Source organism: Sarcophilus harrisii, chromosome 2 (genome assembly GCF_902635505.1).
Source record: "Sarcophilus harrisii chromosome 2, mSarHar1.11, whole genome shotgun sequence".
NCBI classification, from domain to species: domain Eukaryota; kingdom Metazoa; phylum Chordata; class Mammalia; order Dasyuromorphia; family Dasyuridae; genus Sarcophilus; species Sarcophilus harrisii.
In genome coordinates this window covers 416,888,807-416,909,711 of record NC_045427.1, presented here as the reverse complement: position 1 = coordinate 416,909,711, position 20,905 = coordinate 416,888,807, and the positions used below count along the sequence as shown (strand labels likewise).

General features: G+C 49.1%; 1 protein-coding gene across 2 annotated transcripts; it reads right to left on the bottom strand.

Moving 5' to 3' along the window:
- Window positions 1-1,675: 1,675 nt before the first annotated feature.
- FGFR4 (fibroblast growth factor receptor 4) lies at window positions 1,676-19,958 on the bottom strand. 2 transcript variants are annotated; one of them, XM_031953738.1, is made up of 19 exons: window positions 19,635-19,958; window positions 15,551-15,653; window positions 13,783-13,942; window positions 11,854-12,117; window positions 11,642-11,719; window positions 10,616-10,782; window positions 9,505-9,628; window positions 8,471-8,661; window positions 7,978-8,116; window positions 7,377-7,570; window positions 6,946-7,091; window positions 6,529-6,650; window positions 5,781-5,891; window positions 5,348-5,538; window positions 4,559-4,681; window positions 3,617-3,687; window positions 3,022-3,159; window positions 2,718-2,823; window positions 1,676-2,237 (listed from the first exon to the last, which is right to left on the bottom strand). In XM_031953738.1, the coding sequence occupies exons 3-19, from the start codon at window positions 13,871-13,873 to the stop codon at window positions 2,082-2,084; spliced, it is 2,412 nt and encodes an 803-aa protein (XP_031809598.1). In that variant the 5' UTR covers window positions 13,874-13,942; window positions 15,551-15,653; window positions 19,635-19,958; the 3' UTR covers window positions 1,676-2,081. The 2 variants fall into 2 exon arrangements, with proteins under 2 accessions (XP_031809598.1, XP_031809599.1); XM_031953739.1 differs by lacking the exons at window positions 15,551-15,653; window positions 19,635-19,958 and adding an exon at window positions 15,129-15,308.
- Window positions 19,959-20,905: the final 947 nt, after the last annotated feature.

Genomic DNA, 20,905 nt, shown 5'->3' with positions numbered 1-20,905 from the left:
CCCAAGAATGGGAAGGGTTACTCATGTGGGCAGAGTTCTGCAGAGGGCTCTCAGCATGACAGATGTGATGCTTGCCTGGGATCGGGGCTTCCTCCAGCCAGACCTTTCACACAAAGATGGCCTTTGCTGGGCCTTCCAAGACCCAGGACGGAAAGTCCTGCAAGGAGGCCGGCTGCCCTCTTCATCGCAGACTGGGCCCAGCCTCCCTGACTAGAGGACGGCTGGGCAGCAGCTGCCATTGTGGGGCAGGGGCAGAGTAGATCCCGGGGATCAGGGCTCAGGGAAACCTGATCCATCCTTCGAGAATAGAGACGTGCTGCCCAGAGTCGGAGCCGGGAACAGCTGTGGGCGGCCCCCCACCCGGCCCTCTGCCCCCTCCCACGGTCCAGGCTGCTTGGTGCCCGAGAGGCTGGCCAGGTGGTGGGCGGGGCGGGCGGGCTGGCTGACTTTCCCAGCGTGGGAGCTGCAGAGCCGTGGGCTCAGTTTCAGACCTGGCTGGGCTTCCTGGTCACGCTAGGTTAATGGGGCGGCTGAGTTAATACCGAACAGATGGGGGAGGATTGTGGGCATGGGTGGAGTTGGCGTTTGTGTGTGGGGGAGAGCCCTGCCCCAACTGTCCCTGACCAGATCCCATGGGAACATCCTGCCCCAGCCCCAGTCTCCAGGAGCACAGTTTGGTCTCAGACACGCTCACAACACACACACACACACACATGTAAAGAGACACAGTCCCAGCACCAGAGCTGGAAGGAACCTTGGAACAGAACGCTGGGGCTGGACGGGCCCCTGGAGCATAGCACTCAGAGATGGAAGAGAATTTAGAACCGAGGATACTGGAGATGGAAGGAACCTTAGAATATAGAACAAGATACTACAGATAATATGGGAAATCTTAACTCTTGTAAATAGTAGCTGTGTGAGGACTGGCAGGTCCATCTGACCTCTCCAAGTCTTGATTTTCCTCATCTGTAAAATGGAGACAACAACAATTGCCCCTCTCCCCCCTTCGTGGGGATTAAGGATGTATAGGAGATCTGGCAGGTAGGGAAGTCATGGCTGGGAGGGACCTGAAGGAACGTCTGGCCCAGTACATTCATCATAGAGAAGAAGAAACAGCCAGTGGAGGGAAAGGATGGGGTCACACGGTACCCTCTTGGTACAACCAAGACCAGAACCCAGAAAGACAAACAGACTGCGGTTGTCTCACTAAGAGATAGCTGAGGGGCAGGTTTCCAAGCAGTGACCCCAGCGGGAGAGTGTCCAGGACAAGGAAGGGACACTCCTGCCCTGGATATCAGGCCCAAAGCCCCCGGGCAGACGAAGCTGGCTCTGCCTTCCTCTGAGGAGCAGAAAGGCTGCTGGGCAGTCAGGAGTCTTCCAGTCCCAGCTCTGCCAATGACTCGCTGACCTTATGAGACCACGGGCACATCCCGCCTGCCCCATGCCTGGGGAAGTGCAGAGGCTGAAGGAACCAGAGCAGGATTCTTGCCCAGTCCTTTTTTTCATTGTGTCTTAAAAGCCACCTGTGGCTGCCAGACTTGCTCCCCCTGGGCCTGTCCTAAAGCAGATCTCCCTCCCAGCTCACTCCACCAATGCTCCCAATTCCATTTCTCAGGTTATACTCCCTTCCCCCAAACCTAATCCTGCCCTACATCAAAAGCCAGACATGCAAAGGTCTATTCCAAAAAATAATTTATCAAAAGTCATATATATATGCATAGACATTATGTACACCAACATTTCCTGGGATGAAGGGAATGGAAAGGAAGGGAAAGGAGAGGGGAGGGAGTGGAGGGGAGGCAAGGCTTTAGGTAGGGTTGGGTCTTTCCACAGTCAACTTCAGGTGAAAGAGACCTGTCTGTCCCTCAGTGTTACTGGGCTCTGGTTTAAAAAAAAGTCAAGGCACGATTGTATTGAATAGACAACTATTCAAGGTCTGACCTGTTCTTACCCTTCTTAGGGGAAGACCAGGGACCAGAGAAAAAGTTCCAGGACCGAGTCAAGTTCTTGAGATCAGAAACAGCCCAAGACCAGGGTATTCCTATCACTGCTGTCTCAGTTCACAACTAGTTTGGTTCAGTTCATGTCCTCACAATGTGGTAGGTGAAGGGGCTTGGGCCCAGACTCCCAGGGGCCAGGGGTTCATGGGTGAAAACAGAATCATTAGAAGAACAGGTGCTGCTGGTATCCTCGCCGGCTGGGGAGTATTGTTCAAAGGGCATCGAGAGGTCCAAGTACTGTGGCAGGGAGGGATCAACAATGGAGGAGAAAGGAGAGGTGGTCTTAGGAGGTCAGTTCTAGGTGGTCCTGGAGGCTCCACCCCAGCCCTGCCATCTCTGACTGGGAGACACAACTCTAGGCCTATTTCTCTTCCCTCTCCATCCACCTCCCTTCAACCTTAGCCTCCTGATGAATCCCAGAAAGAGAAGCTGGGTTCCTGCCTCACTGTGCCCAGGTTATCCATCTGGTTTGGGTTGGGAGTCCAGATAGAAGAGGGAGAAATTAAATAGTAAATACAAACAATAACTTCCACTTTCTCCATTATAACTTTCTCAAGAAACTGGGGTTCAGAGAGGTTAAGGGCTGAGCCCTAAGAGGTTGGATCCCATAGTCTAACTATATCACATCATCTCTGGGAAAACAGTGATCAGGGGTCTGGGGGAGGGGAGGACTGGGAGGAAGTCAGGCATGGGGAGGAGAGCCCACCAGGAACATACCTCCTCAGAGATGGCTGTCAAGATCTTGTTCAGGGCCTCAACCAGTTGCTTGAAGGTAGGTCTCTGGGAGGGTATTGCATGCCAGCACTCACGCATCAGCATGTACCTGGGACAGACAGAGGGAAGGGAAGGGGTCAAGGAGCTGGAGGGGAGGAAGAAACTGTGAGTGAAGAGGAAAGAGGACTAAGGAGGGCTGGCATCCGGGGAGAATATATATAGCTGCACAGGGGAGGAAGAGGGGAGATAAGTAAAGGGTTCATGGGGGAAGGAAATGAGTGATCAGAGGACAAGGAGGGTGGCTCACAGCTCTGGGGGGCAGTGGGAAGGCCGGTCCATACGATGTCCTTCTCTCAGCAGTGAGAAGAGCTCTTCTACTGGGATGCCAGGGTATGGGGAGCCACCCAGGGTAAAAATCTCCCACAGCAGGATTCCGAAGGACCAACTAGAAGGAGGGACGGAGAGCAGAATTTGGAGTTAGCCAGGACATGATGGATTCTACCCTCCTCCAGCTCTACCCAAGACCTAGGGAAACTGTGGCTGACTTCAAGTTAAGAGGACCCAGGTAGAGACTGAGATCAGGGGAGGAAAGGAATATGGGACTGGAAATTGGGAATCTTAGATCTAAAACTTGAAACCCCAGGCCTAAAGATCTTAGCTTATAGGGGAACATTGAAACATGCTCAGAATGACAGAATATCAAAGCTGGAAGGGACCTTTAATTTTATGGAGGAGGAAACTGAGGCACAGTGAAGGCACTCAGGAGTGGAGGGAAGTGACATGCCCAGAGTCAAACATTAAGTTAATGGCATAGTAGAATTAGAACTCAGCACTCCCACCTTCCCACTTGAGAGCAGGGAAGAAAACATGCTCCTTCAGGTTCCAGAGCTTTCAGAACTTACACATCACTCTGATGAGTGTAGACTCGGTCAAACAGGGCCTCAGGTGCCATCCACTTGACAGGCAGGCGGCCCTACAGTGGGGAACAGGACAAGGCTACTCATGGGGCTCGGGTAAGGTGTAGGAGCCCTGTGTGGGGACCTCCACTCCTGCCTGCAATGCTTTAAGGAGCATTACAGTTCTCAGGACCAGATGGGAGAAAGGCAGCTTTTTGTGCATGCATGTATGCAATTGGGAGATGAAGAGGAGGGAGGGAGGGAGGGAGGGAGGGAGGGAGAGAGAGAGAGAGAGAGAGAGAGAGAGAGAGAGAGAGAGAGAGAGAGAGAAAGAGAGAGGAGAAAGGAAGAAAAGAGAGAGAGGAAAGAGGGAAGGAAATAGAAAATTATAGATAAAGAAGAGAAATAGAGGGAGAGAAGCAGAGAGAGGTGGGGTGGAGAAAGAAAAGGAAGAGGGATAGAAGAGGAGGCTGGAGAAAGAGAAGAGGGGAGTTGGGGGGGCAGATCACACTTCTCTTAGAACACTAGGGACCCTAAGCTGACCCTTACAATGTAACCAGAAAAAAAAAACCCACAATGTAACTAGAAGAAAGGTGAGCAGAGACAAACAGGACTTTGTTCTGTGTCCCTGTATTCTTCTGTCTGTGTCCCAGGGAAAGTCTCCTTCACTGCACTCTTATAAACCGCCTATGGTCTCAGACACAGATTATACCAAAAGGATGGGCACTGGCAGTTCAGTCCCAAGATAAGTGACTTCCAAATCCTTTCCCCATTTCCTCCACCAGGTCCGGATCAGAGTCGGGAGACCCCTGCCTCCGGTGTTCGTGGGCCCCTACACACGTGGGTGCCCTGATTTCTTGTTCCCCCCCATTTTTACCCTTTGCCCACTTATCCTCATGCCGGCTCCCTGCCCTGCATTTCCTCTGGGAGGGTCCGTGGCTTACTCACGTTGCTGGTCTTCTTGTAGTAGTCAATATCATGAACCCCCCGGGCCAGGCCAAAGTCTGCAATCTTCATCACATTGTCCTCAGTGACCAGCACGTTTCGGGCAGCCAGGTCCCTGTGTATGCACTGTTGGGGGCACCAAGAGACACGTCTCAGGCAGGCAGTTGCTGCTCCTCGGTCCTGGGCTCTCCCCGGAGGGGAAGGGGCAGCTTTCTTAATCCGAAGGGCCCCCCCTCCCTCCCCACGACTCTCTTTTCTAGTTGCTCCAAGGGCGGCATGGTGCCACCCTGGCTTTCTCCGAAGGTCGAGGACAGAGGTCCTTTAGAAGTGGTTTGGGGGAATCCCAGAGACAGCCATGGATGGAGCAGTAGAAAGAGCTCTGGACTAATAGCGATAAGCTTTTAGAATCTGAAGAGATCAGGGAGCCTGGGTCTGAATCCACAGCTTTCAGCTCCAAACCCAGTGCTCTTTCTGCTGCACCACATTGTCTCCTGGACTGGTCGGGTCCTGCCCCGATTCTCGCCAGCCTTATGTTGCTACCTTGCCATACCCAGGGGTTTTTCCATCTGTAACGGGAACATCGGGTCTCCCAGGGCTTTGGGAGGGAAGTGATTTCTGAGCCTCCCTGTGCTATAGAAATGGAAGCTGTTGTCCCTTCTGGCTTGGGAAGCTCCAGCTTCCCCCACACTGGGATCAGGGAGTTAGTGAATGAGGATGACGATCCCCGTCGTCACAGCCAGCCCCTCCTGTGCTGAGACATCGGCCTGGAGGCTGCCTCCCCCCTGCCCTCACCTTTCGCGACTCCAGGTACTCCATGCCCCGAGCCACTTGGTAGGCACAGGAGACCAGGTCCTGGAAAGACAGCTGTTCCTCGGGGGTCCTGAGTGCATCCAAGGTGTAGTCAGGACCAGGTGGTCTTCTTGCCCGAAGATACTCCCGGAGGTTGCCTTTAGCGGCAAATTCTACAATCACGTACAAGGGCCCTGTGGGAGGAGCGGAGGGATCACAGATTGAGTTGGGTTCCTTTGAAGGCATCTAATCCAACCTTTTAGTTTGATAGATGAGAAAACTGAAGCGCCGGGAGGGAGGATGATCTGGCTTGGGTCACGCAGCTAGCGAGTGGCTAGAGCAGAGCTTGCCCAGGACCTCTGATTGCATACTCTGTACCCCCTTCTCATGGCCCCTGGTTCTGTCTCTTCTCCCTGTGCCTGACCCCCGGTCCCACCTTCCTGGGTGCAGACACCCAGCAGATTGATGATATTCTTGTGCCGGCCAATGAGCTTCATCATTTCCATCTCCGAGATCAGGTCTGCCAGGTCCTTGTCGGAGGCATTATCTGTAGCAGAGGGCATGCAGGGAGGGAGGGTGGGGGTCAGGGCATGAAGGGCGAGCACCACACAAGCAGAAAGGGTGAGTGCCTCTCCTCCAGGGCCCAGCTCTGAGCCATCTCCTCCAGGAAGCCTTCCCTGATTCCCCTTCCCATTTTCCTTGCCAGAAGAAGTGAGCTCTTTTCCTTGACTCACAGGATGTGAGGCTGGATAGGACCTTTCTCATAACATAAAACATGGGGATCTTCAGGTCCCAAAGACCAACCTGATCATTCTATAGATGAAGAGAATGAGAGGAAGGGACTTGCTGAATTTTATACAGATATTAAGTGGCGGAGCTGGGATTCGAATCCACATCCAACACCAATCCCAGACTCCTCCTGCTTTCCCACAGCTGCCTTCCCCACTTGTATGTCTCACTCTACTTCCCCTTCTGTGCTCTGAACTCAGAATCTACCTCCTCTCCTCCCGCCTCCCGCCAGAATGTGAGCTTCAAGGGCAGGTCCGAGCCACAGCTAGCTGTGCACGGTTGGAATCCTCTGATGCATCCAGGAGGCACGTGTGACATTGTTTGGTGAGGAGCCCAGGGCTGGGGGCAGTTGTGGAGGTCACAGAGCAGGGCCTGCGGCCGTGCTCCTCACTCACCTTTCAGCATTTTGATGGCCACCGTGGTGGCCCCATCTGGTTGCTGAGGGTCCATGCTATAGGCCTCTGCCCGCACCACCTGCCCAAAACAACCCTCACCAAGGGGCTTCCCTAGCACCAGCCTAGAAAGACAGAGAGACCAAAGGACTCAGCTGGCACCTCTGCCTGGAGACAAAGCTGGCTTTGCCCCCTTGCCTGCTTCCCTGCTCCGGGCTATTCCCCTTCCGATTCAAGTCTGCCCAGATCTACCATCAGCCTCTAACCCTTTTCATTTTCTTCCTGCTTTCCATTCCCCAGGAATGTAGGGGGAAAAGGAAGCCTGTGTGTCAGACCCAGGAGCAGGGTGGGAGACAATGACCTGCATCTGGCCTGGGCCTGGCTGGGGGCCTTCCAGGGCTACAGAGAGATGGAACCCACCTGTCCCGGGGAAACTCCCACTTGACATCAAGTGGCAGATCCAGCTCCACAAGGCCAGGAAGCATAGGGGTACAGCTGGAGGACAGGCGTCCGCCCCGAACGAGGGAGGAACTCAGCTTCCCTGAGGAGCCTGACTCCAGGGAGAACTGTCAAAGCAGAGACCGGATCAATGAGGGGGGAATGGACAGAAAGAAGACAGGCCGATGAGAACCCAAGGCTGGGGGGCCAGGAGGGCATGGGGGGGGCCAGGTCAGTAAAGTGCAAGAGCAGGGAAGGAGACCTGGAGCAGGGAGCACATGGGGTGGAGGTGTGATGCTAGCTTTGGGGGAGACTAAGTGGCACACAGGGCTGAGAGCAGCTGGGAGGGCTCTGGGTCCTGCATCTCCGGGTGCAGCCTCCCAGGGAGGGGCTGGGCGGGGCCAGCCACCTACCTGTCTGATGAGGGGGAAGCGAGAGAGTTTCTGCACGGCGAGGGGCTGGCGGGCCGTCCGGCTAGACAGCGTCTGCCCCCAGCACAGCCCGGCAATGAGCAGGATCACAATCACAGCCAACGAGCCCAACGTGTACATGATGATGTCCGTGGCCTTAACTTCCGAGGCGGCAGCTTCCCAGGCCAGTCCCTCCTCTATCCCACACGGGTTGGCACACAGACGTATACGGCACATTAGTGTTTTGGGGAGTGTACCTTTGTCACCGACATACGCTCCCCCCTCCTAACCTAAAACATGCACCCCCAGGAAACTTACAAACTGAATTTTTATTCCTGTTCAATGGATTTTTTAAAATTATATTTTAATTTAATAGAAAAGAAAAATAAAACAAAACAAAGCAGAACATTGTCACATGCCCAGGACTATCAAGGATGATCCGACAGGGATCTCCAGTTCAAGAAAAGATATGCATTCTCCCCCAGGGCATACATCAGCTTCCTCCCACCATCCTCCCCAACTCCTGCCATCCCGGGAGATGGATCGGAAGCTGGGATCTCTTGGGCCCGGAACCCTGTGCCGCACCCCCACTGCCAAGCCTTACCGGGCAGCACAGTGAGCCAGGCAGACTGGTAGGACAGGCCAATGGAGTTGCCAGCGAGGCAGGTGTATTCTCCTGCGTCCTCCGCTGACACGTTACGCAAGTACAGGACTTCTACCTCTGAGCTGTTGATATCAGCGGTCTGAGGGAAAGGGCAAGGTGTCGAATGGCGCAGGACCAGACCAGAACACCGACGGTGTCCCGAGCCAGAGCCACCACCCCAGACTGGCTAGGCCCCCCTTCTCCCTCCCAGGCAGGCGACAAGCATCTTTAAGTGCTCCAAGAGTGCCGGTCCCACACCAAGCACTGGGGCTCGAAGAAAGGAGGTCACACTCCAAAGTGAGAGACCCTGTGCACACCTAGGAGACCCCTGCAATGCAATGCGAGGCAGCTTTGTGGGGGGGGGGGCAGTGTCAGGGAGTCTCTGAGAGAAGCCACTCCAGAAGGTGCCTTGGAGCTGACTCTTCCAGGAGACCGGAAGCGAAGCGGTGCCTACCTTGAGCACCTGGACGAAGGGGAAGCCATCAGCCCCAAAGCTGCTCCCGTTGACCTCGATGTGTTTCAGCCACTGGATGTGGGGCTGGGCATCGCTGTAGACTTTGCACAGAAGCTCGACGTCGCTGCCAACCACAGCTGTGGTGTTGGCAGGAAGGCCAGCCTGCAGGATGGGCCGGTGTGGGGAGCGCTCTGCAAGGTAGGCAGCAGTGTCAAAGACGGCCCCCGGACCCCATCCCCAGGCCAGTGAAGGCTCCAAAGAACACTGTTTAGAGGTGGGAAGAGCCTTGAAGGTCAGCATCCCTTACCCCATCATTTTACAGAAGATTCTGAGACCTAGGGAAAGGAAGTGACTTACACAAGATTATACAGCTATGGAACAGTAGAGAGAGGGGTTGAACTAGGTAGGATCTTTTTCTTAAAAAAATTTTTTTTCTTATTTTTTTTGTCCCTGTTCAATGGATTCTTAAAAAATTATTTTTTAATTTAATAGAAAATAGAAAGCCAGAAAAGAAAAATACAAGAAAACAAAGCAGAACACTGTCACGTGCCCAGCACAATGTCAGGAATAATGCAACATATGACAATGAATTTTCAGTTCAAGAAAAGATATATAATAATAAAAGAAATTATATTCACGAGAGTCCATCTTTTCTTTACTACCTGTAGGTTGTTTTCTGCTGTGCACTTTTTAAAATTTGTTCTTTCCCCTTTCCATCCGCCCCCCCGCCCCACCTGCCAAGCAGGCTACAGTCAAGCAAGGCTATATTTAATAGAGACACATATACATACATATACACACCCTCCAGACATGCACATACACATATATAATATACACATTCATGTGCATCCACAAGCCCGTACACACAGAATATATCCATTTACGCACATCCACACAGCAACACGCACACATATCTATACCCAATGTTCCTTCTGCTTATGGTCCCCCTTCCCTCTTCCCTACCACAAAGGGGCCAGCCTGCGGCATCTGCAACCCATCTTACCCCTTCCCTGGGACCTCAGGTCATGGCTCACCCAGCACATCTAGGAGGTAGTTGTACCGGAGACTCCCCAAGGCATTCTCTACCACACAGGTGTAGGTTCCGCGGTCGGAGGGCACCACACTTTCCATAACGAGACTCCAATGCTGATGTCTGAGCTGGGGGGAGAATGAATAGCCCAGACACCCCATCAGTGAGAAGGCAGCAGACAGGCAGACTTATTCACAGTTTTGCAAGCCTTATATTTGCAAGTGCACGTGCACGTCCTTGCAAACAGCCATGGCTGCAGACATCTCCCCCTCCCACGCTCCTTTGGATGGAAGAGCAGGAACTGGCTGTTAGTCCCATTCACACACGCACACACACGGCTTCATCTAAACAGCAACATGCAGACACACATCGCGAGGCTTTGCTGGCAGGAGGGCAAAAGTTATAAACTCTGGGCCCTCCATACCTGCAGCCTGCACACCTGTGGACACACAGACATTTAGTTTTTACAGAGCTATGTGCTCAGATGTAGGTCTCGAGCTGTTGGCTACCTGGGCACACATTTTGACCATATCAAGGGGAAGATGGAGGACTCAGTAATGTTTTCCACAGTCCTTACAAAGGTAGACACTTAGTGGCCCCACCCCTTGCCTCATGCAGGTAATCCCGGTATCACACATAGGAGAGCAAAGAGAGCAGCACACACAGTTTCTAGGCTGAGACACACACACTCTGTTCTCAGGGACACAGGGCTGGGCTCGGTGATCTGCTTAGGAAGGCTACTACTAGAGCTCTATAAGATATGAATAACTCCCAAAGGGAAGCGGGGGTGAATTTTGCCTTGCTCACAATTTACCAGCTGGGGGCTGCCAGAAACAGAATATAGCAGCTAGGGTTGGGACCTGAGTTTGGGTAATCTTGGATAAATAGCTTAATGTCTCTGGGCTTCACCTGTAAAAGGGGGTGTAACATAACCCACAGGGTGATTAGGAGGAAGCATTATTATTATGAGACTTTCAAGAGATTTGATTTAGTTTGCATCCCAGGTGACAAGGTCCCCAATAGCCTGCCCATAAGGAGCAGCTAGAAGTAAATTTGGGTGGGGGGGGGGGTGAGGTCCAAGCCAAGATTTCCTACTCTGTCTCCCAGGTTCTCACCCGGATACCCCCAATTCGGTGTTCCCCATGGAAGTCTTCTCCATTTTTCAGCCAGCGAATGGTGGGCATGGGGTTGCCCGCGGCTGGGCACCGGAACTTGACTGTGTTGCCAGCTGGTACTGCATGAAGTTTCTTCTCCATGCGATGGGGATGTGTCCAGTAGGGGCCTAAGGGGAACAAAACCCAGGAAGGCTGGAGGACCATTGCAATGGAAAGGGATATTTCCATCTCCACTGGTCCAGGAATATTGGAGTAGGAAAAGGGCCTTGAAGCTCATAGCTCATCTCACTTAAACCTGAAGAGGGATTCCCTTCATGTTTGAAGGTAGTGGTATTGAAGACCTTGCATAATCACTTTTAATGACAGGGAACTCCCTACTTAGAAGTAGCTCATTCCTTTGGGCAGTTTTGATTGTAAAGAGAGTTCTGTCTTAGAACTTGCCTCCTGCATATTCATCCCATAGCTTTAGATCTTCCCTTTGAGACTAAGGAGAGTAAATCTGTTTTTTAGCATGACAAGCTTTCAAATATTGGGGGGGGGGGGGGAATCATTCTATCTTAACATACCTAAAATGGGAGATCTCTGAATTGGAAAGGAACCTCAAAGTTCATCTAATCTCATCTGTTCCTAAGCAGGAATCCTCTGGACAATATTCTCAACAAATATTCATCCAACCTTTTCTTGAAGAAATCCAGTTATGGGGAGTTCTTCCTCTAGGGACCATTTGTTCCATCTTTGGAGGGCTCATATTATTATTAACAAATATTTCCCTAAATGGAGAGAAAACCTGCTTCCCTCTAACTTCCTCATACAGGGTTCTTTCTACCCCTTGGAGCCAAACAGAATGTTTCTACTCCATCTCTTCCCCAAGAGAGTTTTCCAAGGCAATTACTGAGTCCCTTCTTGTGAAGTTAGCCCTCCTTCTGAATGCCATTTTCTTTTGTTTGCCTCCATCTAGAAGCCTCAGGAATCCCTTTCCTGAGTCTGTTTCTAAGTTTAAGGAAAGTAGAGGAATCAGTTACTGACCTTGCTGTGGATAAATGTGCCCCTTGGGAAGGTCCCTGCCGTCACTGTCTTCGTCATCATCCCCTGAAGCCAGAGAATCTGTTAGCCGAAGAGACGCGGTAAACTTGGAGCATGGAGGCCAAAGGTCCAGGTTAAAGGTAAAATCCATGGAGGGGCCAGACCCAGGGTGCCCTGATCTCCAGCCCCTACTCCAGCCCTCCCTTCTCTCCTACCTATGACAGAGATGGTAAGATTGTACAGAATTTGGCCAGATCCTCGTGACAGACACAGGTAGAGGCCAGCATCCTCATGTACTAGAGTGGCAATTTCCAGACGGCCTCGCCAGGCTCGCACACGACCTGAAGGCGCTAGGCGACTACCTTCTTTATACCAGTGGCCACCCCGATTGGCCCGACCACAGCAGAGTCGTAGTGCCTGGCCCAGGGCCAGGGTCAGGTGCTGTTCTAGCTCTTCTGGGCCCGGGGCTTGGCAAGGCTCTGTGGGAAAACCACAATGGTAAGGAAGAGAGTTCAGGGCCTGGATTTGAGCCCTATCTTGCTTCTCATCCCCCAGGACATTGTGGGAAAACCCAGAGACCTGGGGCCTCTAACTTTGGAGATTTATTATCTTAAGAGAATAAAATGAGCAGTTACATCTTTCCTTATATCCTCCTTCCCTCTTTTTACTTCAGACTGCTTGGAAGAACACACTCCACCCTATTTTTCCCTACACCCAAGCACCTTTATTCCCAGATTCCCATCTGTGCTCTCCCCAAATAGGCCTATCTCCCAGGACATTCTCCTGTACTCTTATCCTGGGACTCAATCTTCAAGATCTTCTTAGGACTGAGGAGTTCTCATCCATTTACTCATTCACCATATCAGGGCCCCCTTACTTCTGGGAATTAAAGTTATACACTCCACTGAATGAATTTATGAAATTCTTCTTGCCAGCAATATTTTCTCTCTTCTATACTTCTCTCTCTCCAAAGCCCTACTCACCCATGCAGACTACCTTGCATCAGTGTCCTCCCCCAAGTAGGAACACACACTTCTTTCATGCCTAAAGCCAAAGGTCTGTCCCAGGCTTGTCATGCAGGGTCTCATGCCAGCCCCAGCATGCATATCTGTCTGGGGGCCCCACCACCTTGCAAGGCCCAGCCACTCCACCAAGACAGAGCTGGAAACTTACAAAGGGCAGGGGAAAGCTGGTCTCCTCCCAGGCAGCACTGGGAGCTGGTGGCCTAGACCCACCTCTGGCTTCCCCCAAGGGCCAGCACCTATCATATGTCACAAGGGCTTTTGGTCCACTTCCCTCCTTGCTACCTAGAAGCTTATGGATGCAGAAAGTATCAGAACTGAAAGGGATCTTAGAATACAGTTTTTAGAGCATAGAATGTTGGAACTGAGAAGTTCCTTGGAACTTAAGGTGCTAGAGTTGGAGAAAATTTTCGAACATAGTATTTTTTTTTTTTTTTAAAGGAAATCAGGGTCATAGCTAGTAAGTATGTGAGGCTGGATTTGAACTCAGGCTCTCCTGGCTCCAGGGCTAGTTCTCTACCCATTGTGCAATCTAGTTGCTCCCAGAACATAGAATTTCACAGACAAAAGATATCTTAGAATACCAAATCTAAGAGCTGCATATTTTAAAAGAGAATATTAGAGATAAGGGTCTTTAAAGGTCATTTAGTCTAACCTTCTCTGTTTTTTTTTTTAAACAGGCATAAGTTTTATTTGAAAGTATGAATTATTTTCATACAAAACACATATATTTCAAAAAATGAAATAGATGAAACATATAAGGCCATGGCAAATGATTCATTACATAATGTGTAACAGTAGTACCCAGTTTTCTAAGTGTTAATTTTCCGGTTTCCATTGATTCACAAAAGATGAAAATACACAGAACTGAAAGAAATATTTTTCAAACAAAATACCCACCAACCTCTTCCTTTGACATAAAAAAATTAAGGATCAGAGAGAAGGAAGTGACTTACACAAAATGTAAAGCTTATTAGTGGAACAGTTAGAATGTGAATCTTGCATCCTGCTTCTGAACTGTGAGGTCTATGGCTCCACCCCCAAGAAAATCCCCCTGGTTCTACCCTCACTTTGACTTAATTCCTCCCAATTTATACTCTCTCCCCTCCCCAAAAGCCTTACCCTGTTCCACTTCTTCAGAGGTAAAAGCATGAACAGCCAGAAATCCAGTTGCCATCACGAGAGTTCGCAACACTGCCGGCAGTAGCTGCATCTTCCAATCCTGAGTCCTCCCAGGTGGAATAAGGGCCTCTAGCCAGAGCAATCACTTTCCTGGAGAAACCTGGGGGGTGGGAGGGGAGTTGAACTTGGCTGGGGAAACCAGAGAGAACCTAATCATGGAACAAAAAGGAACCCTAAATGTATGGATGGGAGCTGATGATCCTGATGATCTGAGACAAGGTTTTCTATTTCTCTTAAATATTCCCTAGTGCACAATAGGTACTCAATCAACAGATGACAGAAGAAATCTAAAAGCTGGAACAACCCTTAAAAGCCACAGAATCTGTGAATTGGAAGGTCAATAAGTTCCACCACTTATACAGTGCCCAAAGAGCACACCAGCATCCTAGGTATGCATACTTCTAATGATAGGGAGAGAGCTCACTGGGAGACAGCCAGACCCACTCATAGGGAGTTCTGATTGTTTAAATGTCCTTTCCATAGAACTAAAATCTGCCTCAAGGAATCCTGCTATTTGTGCCCATTGCTAACTAATTAAGTCCACTGATCTACCAGGCAGAACAAATGTATTCTTTCTGACTCTGGCCCTTTCAAATTACAGGAAGGCAACCATGTTTAATTTTTCTTTCAGCCAAGCATCTCTAGGTTCCTTCATGGAATCCTCCTATGAGGTAGTTTTGGTTCCTTCATCATCCCTGTCAACAAGTCCTCTAGTTTGTTAATACTCGTGAAGTGGTCTTGAGTGATGGTTTGCTCAAGGCAGAATACAAGGGGAATCATCACCAGCCTCATTACTGATAGATAAACTGACTCCATTAACACAGCCTGAAACTCTTTATCAGTTTCTTTGGTCTCTGTCAGACAGAGTTCACAACAGAAATTGTGGTCTGGGCCTGGTACACACAGCATTTTTTGGTTCCTGTTCACCTTCCTTGAGAGACTCTTCCAACCTCCCCGCAGATTCCCTATCCCTCTCAGCTGTGCACGCTCCCGAGATGGATGCACCAGCCTGCCAACCCGCCCTTGGGCTCTGGCATCCCTGCTAAAAAAGAGTGAGAACATTGAATATTTGCTCCCTCTGTTGTCCCCAAGACTTCCTGCAGAGCTATCCACGTCTTGCTGAGCAGATAGGGGTTGGAACCCTTTTCAGGGCCCCCAGTATAACCTGACCCTAAGTCAAGGCTCATCAATCCTTCCTCCTGGAGAGCTGCTGAAGTAAAATCCCTTTCAGAAGAATTTGCATGCAAATTTACATACTCCCTTCAATACCACAGTATGAGTCCTACCTCCACCTTCACAGATCACAAACGCCTCTTCCCTTAGGAGAAGGTTACACGAACTGCTCTGGCCAATCATTTATTTGTTCATTCTAACAGGCCTTTATTAAGCATTTTTGTACCAGGCACCAAGCAAGGCAAAGTTCCAGATACAAAGAAAAAACAGAACAGTCCCAGCCCCTGAGGAGCTTACATTTAAATAGGTCAAGGGACAAACAATGGGGTACATAGATGAGTAAATAAGCATACATACAAATTAATATGGGTGAGGCCCTAACAAAGATCTTGAAAAGTCAAAGAAATGCATCCTCTAGTGGCTACCCTAGGGGGATAAACTGTCTAATTCTGGGACAACATACAGATTTTTCCAGTGTTTCAAACTTGGATTTTAAAGCCAAAAGACAGGTTCAAGCCCCTTCTTTTCTACTTACACTAGCTGTGTGGTCTTCCTGGGCAAGTTCCTTCCTCTTAGTTTCCTCATTTATTGAAGAGAAGGTGTCTAGCAGGTGGCTTTGTGTTCCTCCTGTAAAAATCCTAAGATTACAGAGAGAGGACTTTGGATACTGAAGATGGATCACAACATAGTATTTTCACCTTTTTGTGTTTGCTGTTTGCTTGATTGTTTTTTTCTTTTTCATTTCCCCCCCCATTTTGATCTGATTTTTCTTATGCAGCATGATAAATATGGAAATATGTTTAGAAAAATTGTGCATGTTTAATGTATATTGGATTACTTGCTGTCTAGGGGAAGGAGAAAATTTGGAACACTAGGTTTGCAAGGGTGAATGTTGAAAACTATCTTTACATGTATTTTGAAAAGTAAAAAGTTAATATTATTAAAAAAAAAAAGAATCCTAGGATCATCTCTCAAATGCAGACTATGCTTTTGAGGGCCAGGGTCACTTCAATGCTCTGATGATGCTTCAGAGATGCCAATTTTGAACTATGGTCTTCCTGACTCTAGGCATTCAGAGATGCTTTTGTGGAAAAGACGTTTCAGAAGATTTAGAACTGGAAAGGATCTTAAAAATCCATCTAGTCCAACTCCAGCATTAAAAAAAATACATTTTTATTCACACTTTGTTTTTATATTGCCTATGTTTTCCCTTGTATCCTTCCACATCCCAGAAAGCTATATCAAACAGCAAAGAATTTTTTAAAAAAGGAAAAGGGAACTCCACCCAACACACACACCCAGCAAACTTGATCAATACATCCAAAAAAAAATCTGGCAATTTATGTAATAATGTTCCCCCACTGGTGAATGTCCTCCTCTCCCACCTTTGAAAAGGCATGGGGGCAGCTCCTTCATTTTAACAATGAGGAAACTGAGGCCCACAGAGAAGGAAATTGACTTGTTTAAGATTCACACCAACTGAATCGGAGATGGATTAAAAATCAGGCTTTCTGATTGAAAGCTGAATTCTTTCCAGTTATCACATAATAGGACTTGATTTAATCATGAAACCTGCCATTATAGGTCCTAGCTAACTGTACTTTCTGGCATAAAATGCATGTCCCATTATAAGAAGTCACATTAAATAGAGGGGGAAAAAAAAGCTCTAGCTTTCAGGTTCAACTGTAGTAAGATTCTTGCTGGTACTTGAATGTCTCATCACCAGTGGCTACTCATTTTGCTTCCCCGCTAGTCTTAATTATTGTGATACAGTAGGAAAAGTCTAGGACTTACAAGTTAGAAGATAAGGGTTCAAGTTTTACTTCTTTCCACTTGCTAGTTGTGTGACCCTACTCAAGTTATTTTGCTTGGACTTGACTCAAGTCACAGTGCTTGGAGCATAGTACTTAAAAAGTGTTGACTGGTTTGATTTACCATCTCTGATGATCATTTTGTTTTCCAGGAAAATGTTAGTCAATAAGCATTTTTAAGGAAGGAACTTGCCCAGAAGGCTACACACAGATCTGTACTAAATTTCAAATATTTATATATGTATGTTGTTGTTGAGACTTGTAAGACTCTTTGTGACCTCATGTAGGATTTTCTTGGCAAAGATACAGTTTTGCCATTTCCTTCTCCAGCTCATTTTACAGATGAGGAAACTGAGGCAAACAGACTTGCCCAGCATCATACTGTTAGCTAGTTAAATGTCTGAAGCCAAATTTGATCTCAGGTCCTCCTGACTCTAGGCTCAGTACTCTGTCCACTGTGTTACTTAGCTGCCCCAGATGTAGGCATGTATATGTATGTGCACATATATGTATATGTGACATAGACTTGTTAGGAACAAGAGATACAAAGCTTTGTAAAAACAAATTACTATTATGTTTGTTTTGTCCACCCTTTAGATTGTAAGCTTCTTGAAGGCAAGAAAAGTGACTTTTAAAAATCTTTATTATTAGATTATTTCTAAAGTCCCTTGTAGAATTGCACATGTTTAACCTATATTGGATTACTTGCTGTCTAGGAGAGGATGGAGGTGGGGAGGGAGGGAGAAAAATATGGAACACAAGGTTTTGCAAGAGTGAATGTTGAAAACTATCTTTGAAAAATAAAAAAAAACTATTAAAAATAAAATCCCTTCTGATTTAAAATTTTTATCACCTATGATTTTTCCTGGCAGCACAGGGCTATGTACCTGATAGGTGCTTAATAAATGTTTTTTAAATGTGTGATCCAGGAAAAATAACAACCTATCCTGTCCCAGATAACTCTGATACTCTAAGCTGCCCATTTGCCCTGTTTCTCATCCAGTGAAATTATAGGTCCAGCTGTATGGTTCAAATGTTTCTACTGGTATAAAGACTTTTGGTGAGGAAACTCTCTGCACGGGTGTAAATGGCAATTTATAGTATCAGTATTTTAGTGTCTGAGGTACTGAAATGTTAAATTGATTTGCCCAGCTACAATGTGTCAAAAGAGAAATTTGAATGAATCAACAAGCATTTAAGTTCCCACTATGTGCCAGGCACTGGGAACCCCTCCCCCCCCCCCCCCCCCCCACAGACTAACTCCCATATACCTTTTTATCCACCGTGCTATGTTGCCATAGCAATACAAAGACTGAGGGAGGGAAGGTTGTGAGGGTAAAGTGAGAGCCTTAGCAAGGAGGTTAGCTAGCCCCTTGGTGAATCAACTAGCACTTAATAAACACTTAACTATGCGGCAGCCCCTGAAAAGCTGCTCTCCAGGAATTGTCTAATGAAAAAGAAACCATGCAAATAACTACACAAGCAAGATACTTCTACACACATATACATATATATATATATATATATACACACACACACACACACACACACACACAACATGATATATTACGTACATAATAAATTGTAGATAAACAACAAAGACAACAGCAATTCATTGGAAAAGAATTCTTGTACCCAGGGGGATTTTTTAGGAAATGAAGCTTAGGAGGCAGGGATGACCGAGATAATTTCAGGCATCCAATGGGAGAGCTCCAGGGAATTAGTACAAGAGGCTCCTGGGACAAAATGCATAGTGTTATAAAAATCCAAAAAACGGAGTTAGTTTACTTTGAGCTCCGGCAAAAAGGGGGAGAAAGAGGGATAAGGGAAAGGGAATCTAGGAAGATTTCCTGGAGCCTTTGCACTATTTTTTGAAAGATCAGAGTTTCACAAGTGGAGATGTTAAGGACATTTCTGGCAGAAGCAGTAACTGCAGGGGCAGGAGATTTTCAGAAAGAAACAAGGAATAGATCATTCTGGTGTCGGGGACTAAACGAGAGACTGGAACTCTCCCAAGATCTGGGCTGGCCTTGAAACTGGCCCATGAGGGGATCATGACTGCCCTCATCTTCATGCTGAAAGAACAAGAAGCATTGCCTCCCACTCAGCCAAGGTGTCTTCTGGGGCTTCAGCGAAGCAGGACAGTGGGAGTGGGGTAGGGTAAAGGAGCTAGGAACACTGAAGTCAGGACTCTCCTCCCCCCCCCAATTCTCCAATCTTTGGGGGGGAAGAGAGAGAGAGAGAGAGACAAGAGGCTCTATGGCCAATAAGTATCAGCTCCAGTTTGCTCTTTGGACAGGGTGACAAAGGGCTTTGTGTGCTCTGAGTTCTGGTTACTGATTTACCCTTCTCACTGCCACCCTCCCCCCACTCGATCCCATCACCATCAAGGCCACTAACCCAGTCCACTAGGGGCGCCCTGACCTAGGGCTCGGCACAATAATCAGGCCCCATCCCTGTTGTCCAGTGGCCCCGAATTATTCACACACCTGTTCCTCCCGTATAAACTTGGAACAGGAGTGGCCCCCATTTCCATGACTCTACTGCACGCTTCTAGCCACCCTCGTTATCTCACGCTTCAGGAGCCCTTCGACCGCACTCTTTCTGGACTCATCCCATAGGACATGCTGGTGCTCCCCGCCCCGCACTCCAGCCCTCCTTCCCAAGTCTCCGCTGCTGGAGTCTCCATACATCCCGAAGTTGTCCTCTGTCCTAGTTCCCGCCGGCTTCGTCCTCGGAGTCACCTAAACTCCAGCTCCCTGCCCCAGCGGTCCTAGGCTGCTCAGGCCAGCCTAGTCGGCCCCTCACCTTTGTGGCTCTCCGCTGCTGTCGGCCCATGGGCTAGTCCTCCCCGGAGCCGCGCCGCAGGGTCCCCGGGGCGGTGACTCCCATCAGCTACGGGGAAGCTCCTCGCCACACTCAGCCTTCGGCTCCGGCTCAGCTGCAGTCAGGGGCGGCCGGTGCAGGGGGCCAGGATCGCCCCGCCCCGCCCCAACCCTCCAGGTCCTCCGGCTTAGGCTCCGGACGCTTGGCCCGGGTCACTGGGTCACTGCCCGCTGCGGTCCGCCCCCAAGCTGTGGAGCCAACAGCTGCCCGTAGGGAAACCCAACTAAGGACGGGGGTGGGGTGGGGGGGATGGGGAAAATCCCAGCGTGGACCCCTCCTCTCGCCTTCCAGCCCCGCCCCGCCCCGCCCTGCCCGCTTCTGTATTCCTACATCGTCCGCTCCTTTCCACCTCTTCTCTCCGTATTTCATCCCCAACGCTTCCCTAAGCCTTTCCCCTCTGGACAGGGCTGGCACTGACACTAAATAGCTCTGCCACCTGGGGCAAGCCATTTTTCTCCCTGTTGGGTCTCAGTTTTCTGAGGGGGGGTTGGTTGGGCAAACTTTTTTGGTAGTTCTAGAGCGGTACGGGTTTTGAATTTAGGCTCTCTGGGTTGCAGGAGTGAGAGAGTTAATGAAGCAGGGTGGGGTCGGCAGGTGGACCTCTGGGGTTAGGATAACTAGCGGAGTTCTCGGCCCGGACGTAGTGAAGCCTCATAGGTCGGATTCTGGGAGGGGGAGGGGAATCCTCCCCTTTTAATAGGTCTCTGCTAGCCCTAAGCTTCCAAAGATAACCCTTTTTTTATAGGAGTATCCTCCTTAGTCAAGGTCACTCCATTATTTCCTTCTCCAAGTAAAAGCTTCCCATTTGATGTCACTCCCCTGCATTCTAATAAGATCGCTGGTACACTAATTTAAAATTCAGCAAACATTTATTAGTCGCCCATTGTATCGCCTGAGTTAGGCTTAGGGAGATAGGTTTAGATAAGGTTGTTAGACTGCAGCCTCCATCACCAAATCTTTCCAGAGCATTTATTGTAGGACCTTGAGAAGAACACGGAGAGGGTAAGACAAACTTCCAGTCCCGTGAAAAGTGGGAAGTTGCTTGAGGGAGAAGGGATGGAAGATACAGGAATCAGCATTCTACAGTGTCAGAGATGGAAGGTTTCTGAGAGCATTTGCCCTTACAGATGAGAAATCTGATGCCCAAAGAGGTGGACTGATGCAACTAAAGCAAATGAGTAGTTATGCAAGTA

Bases quoted from the DNA above. Each gene is read 5' to 3' on its own strand.
- FGFR4 (XM_031953738.1), bottom strand. From the start codon at position 13,873: ATGCAGCTACTGCCGGCAGTGTTGCGAACTCTCGTGATGGCAACTGGA. The intron at 11,720-11,853 runs GTAGGAGAGAAG...TTCGGCTAACAG, and splicing joins TCTTACCATCTCTGTCATAG to ATTCTCTGGCTTCAGGGGAT. The intron at 2,238-2,717 runs GTATGTTCCTGG...TCCCTGCCACAG, and splicing joins TGACAGCCATCTCTGAGGAG to TACTTGGACCTCTCGATGCC.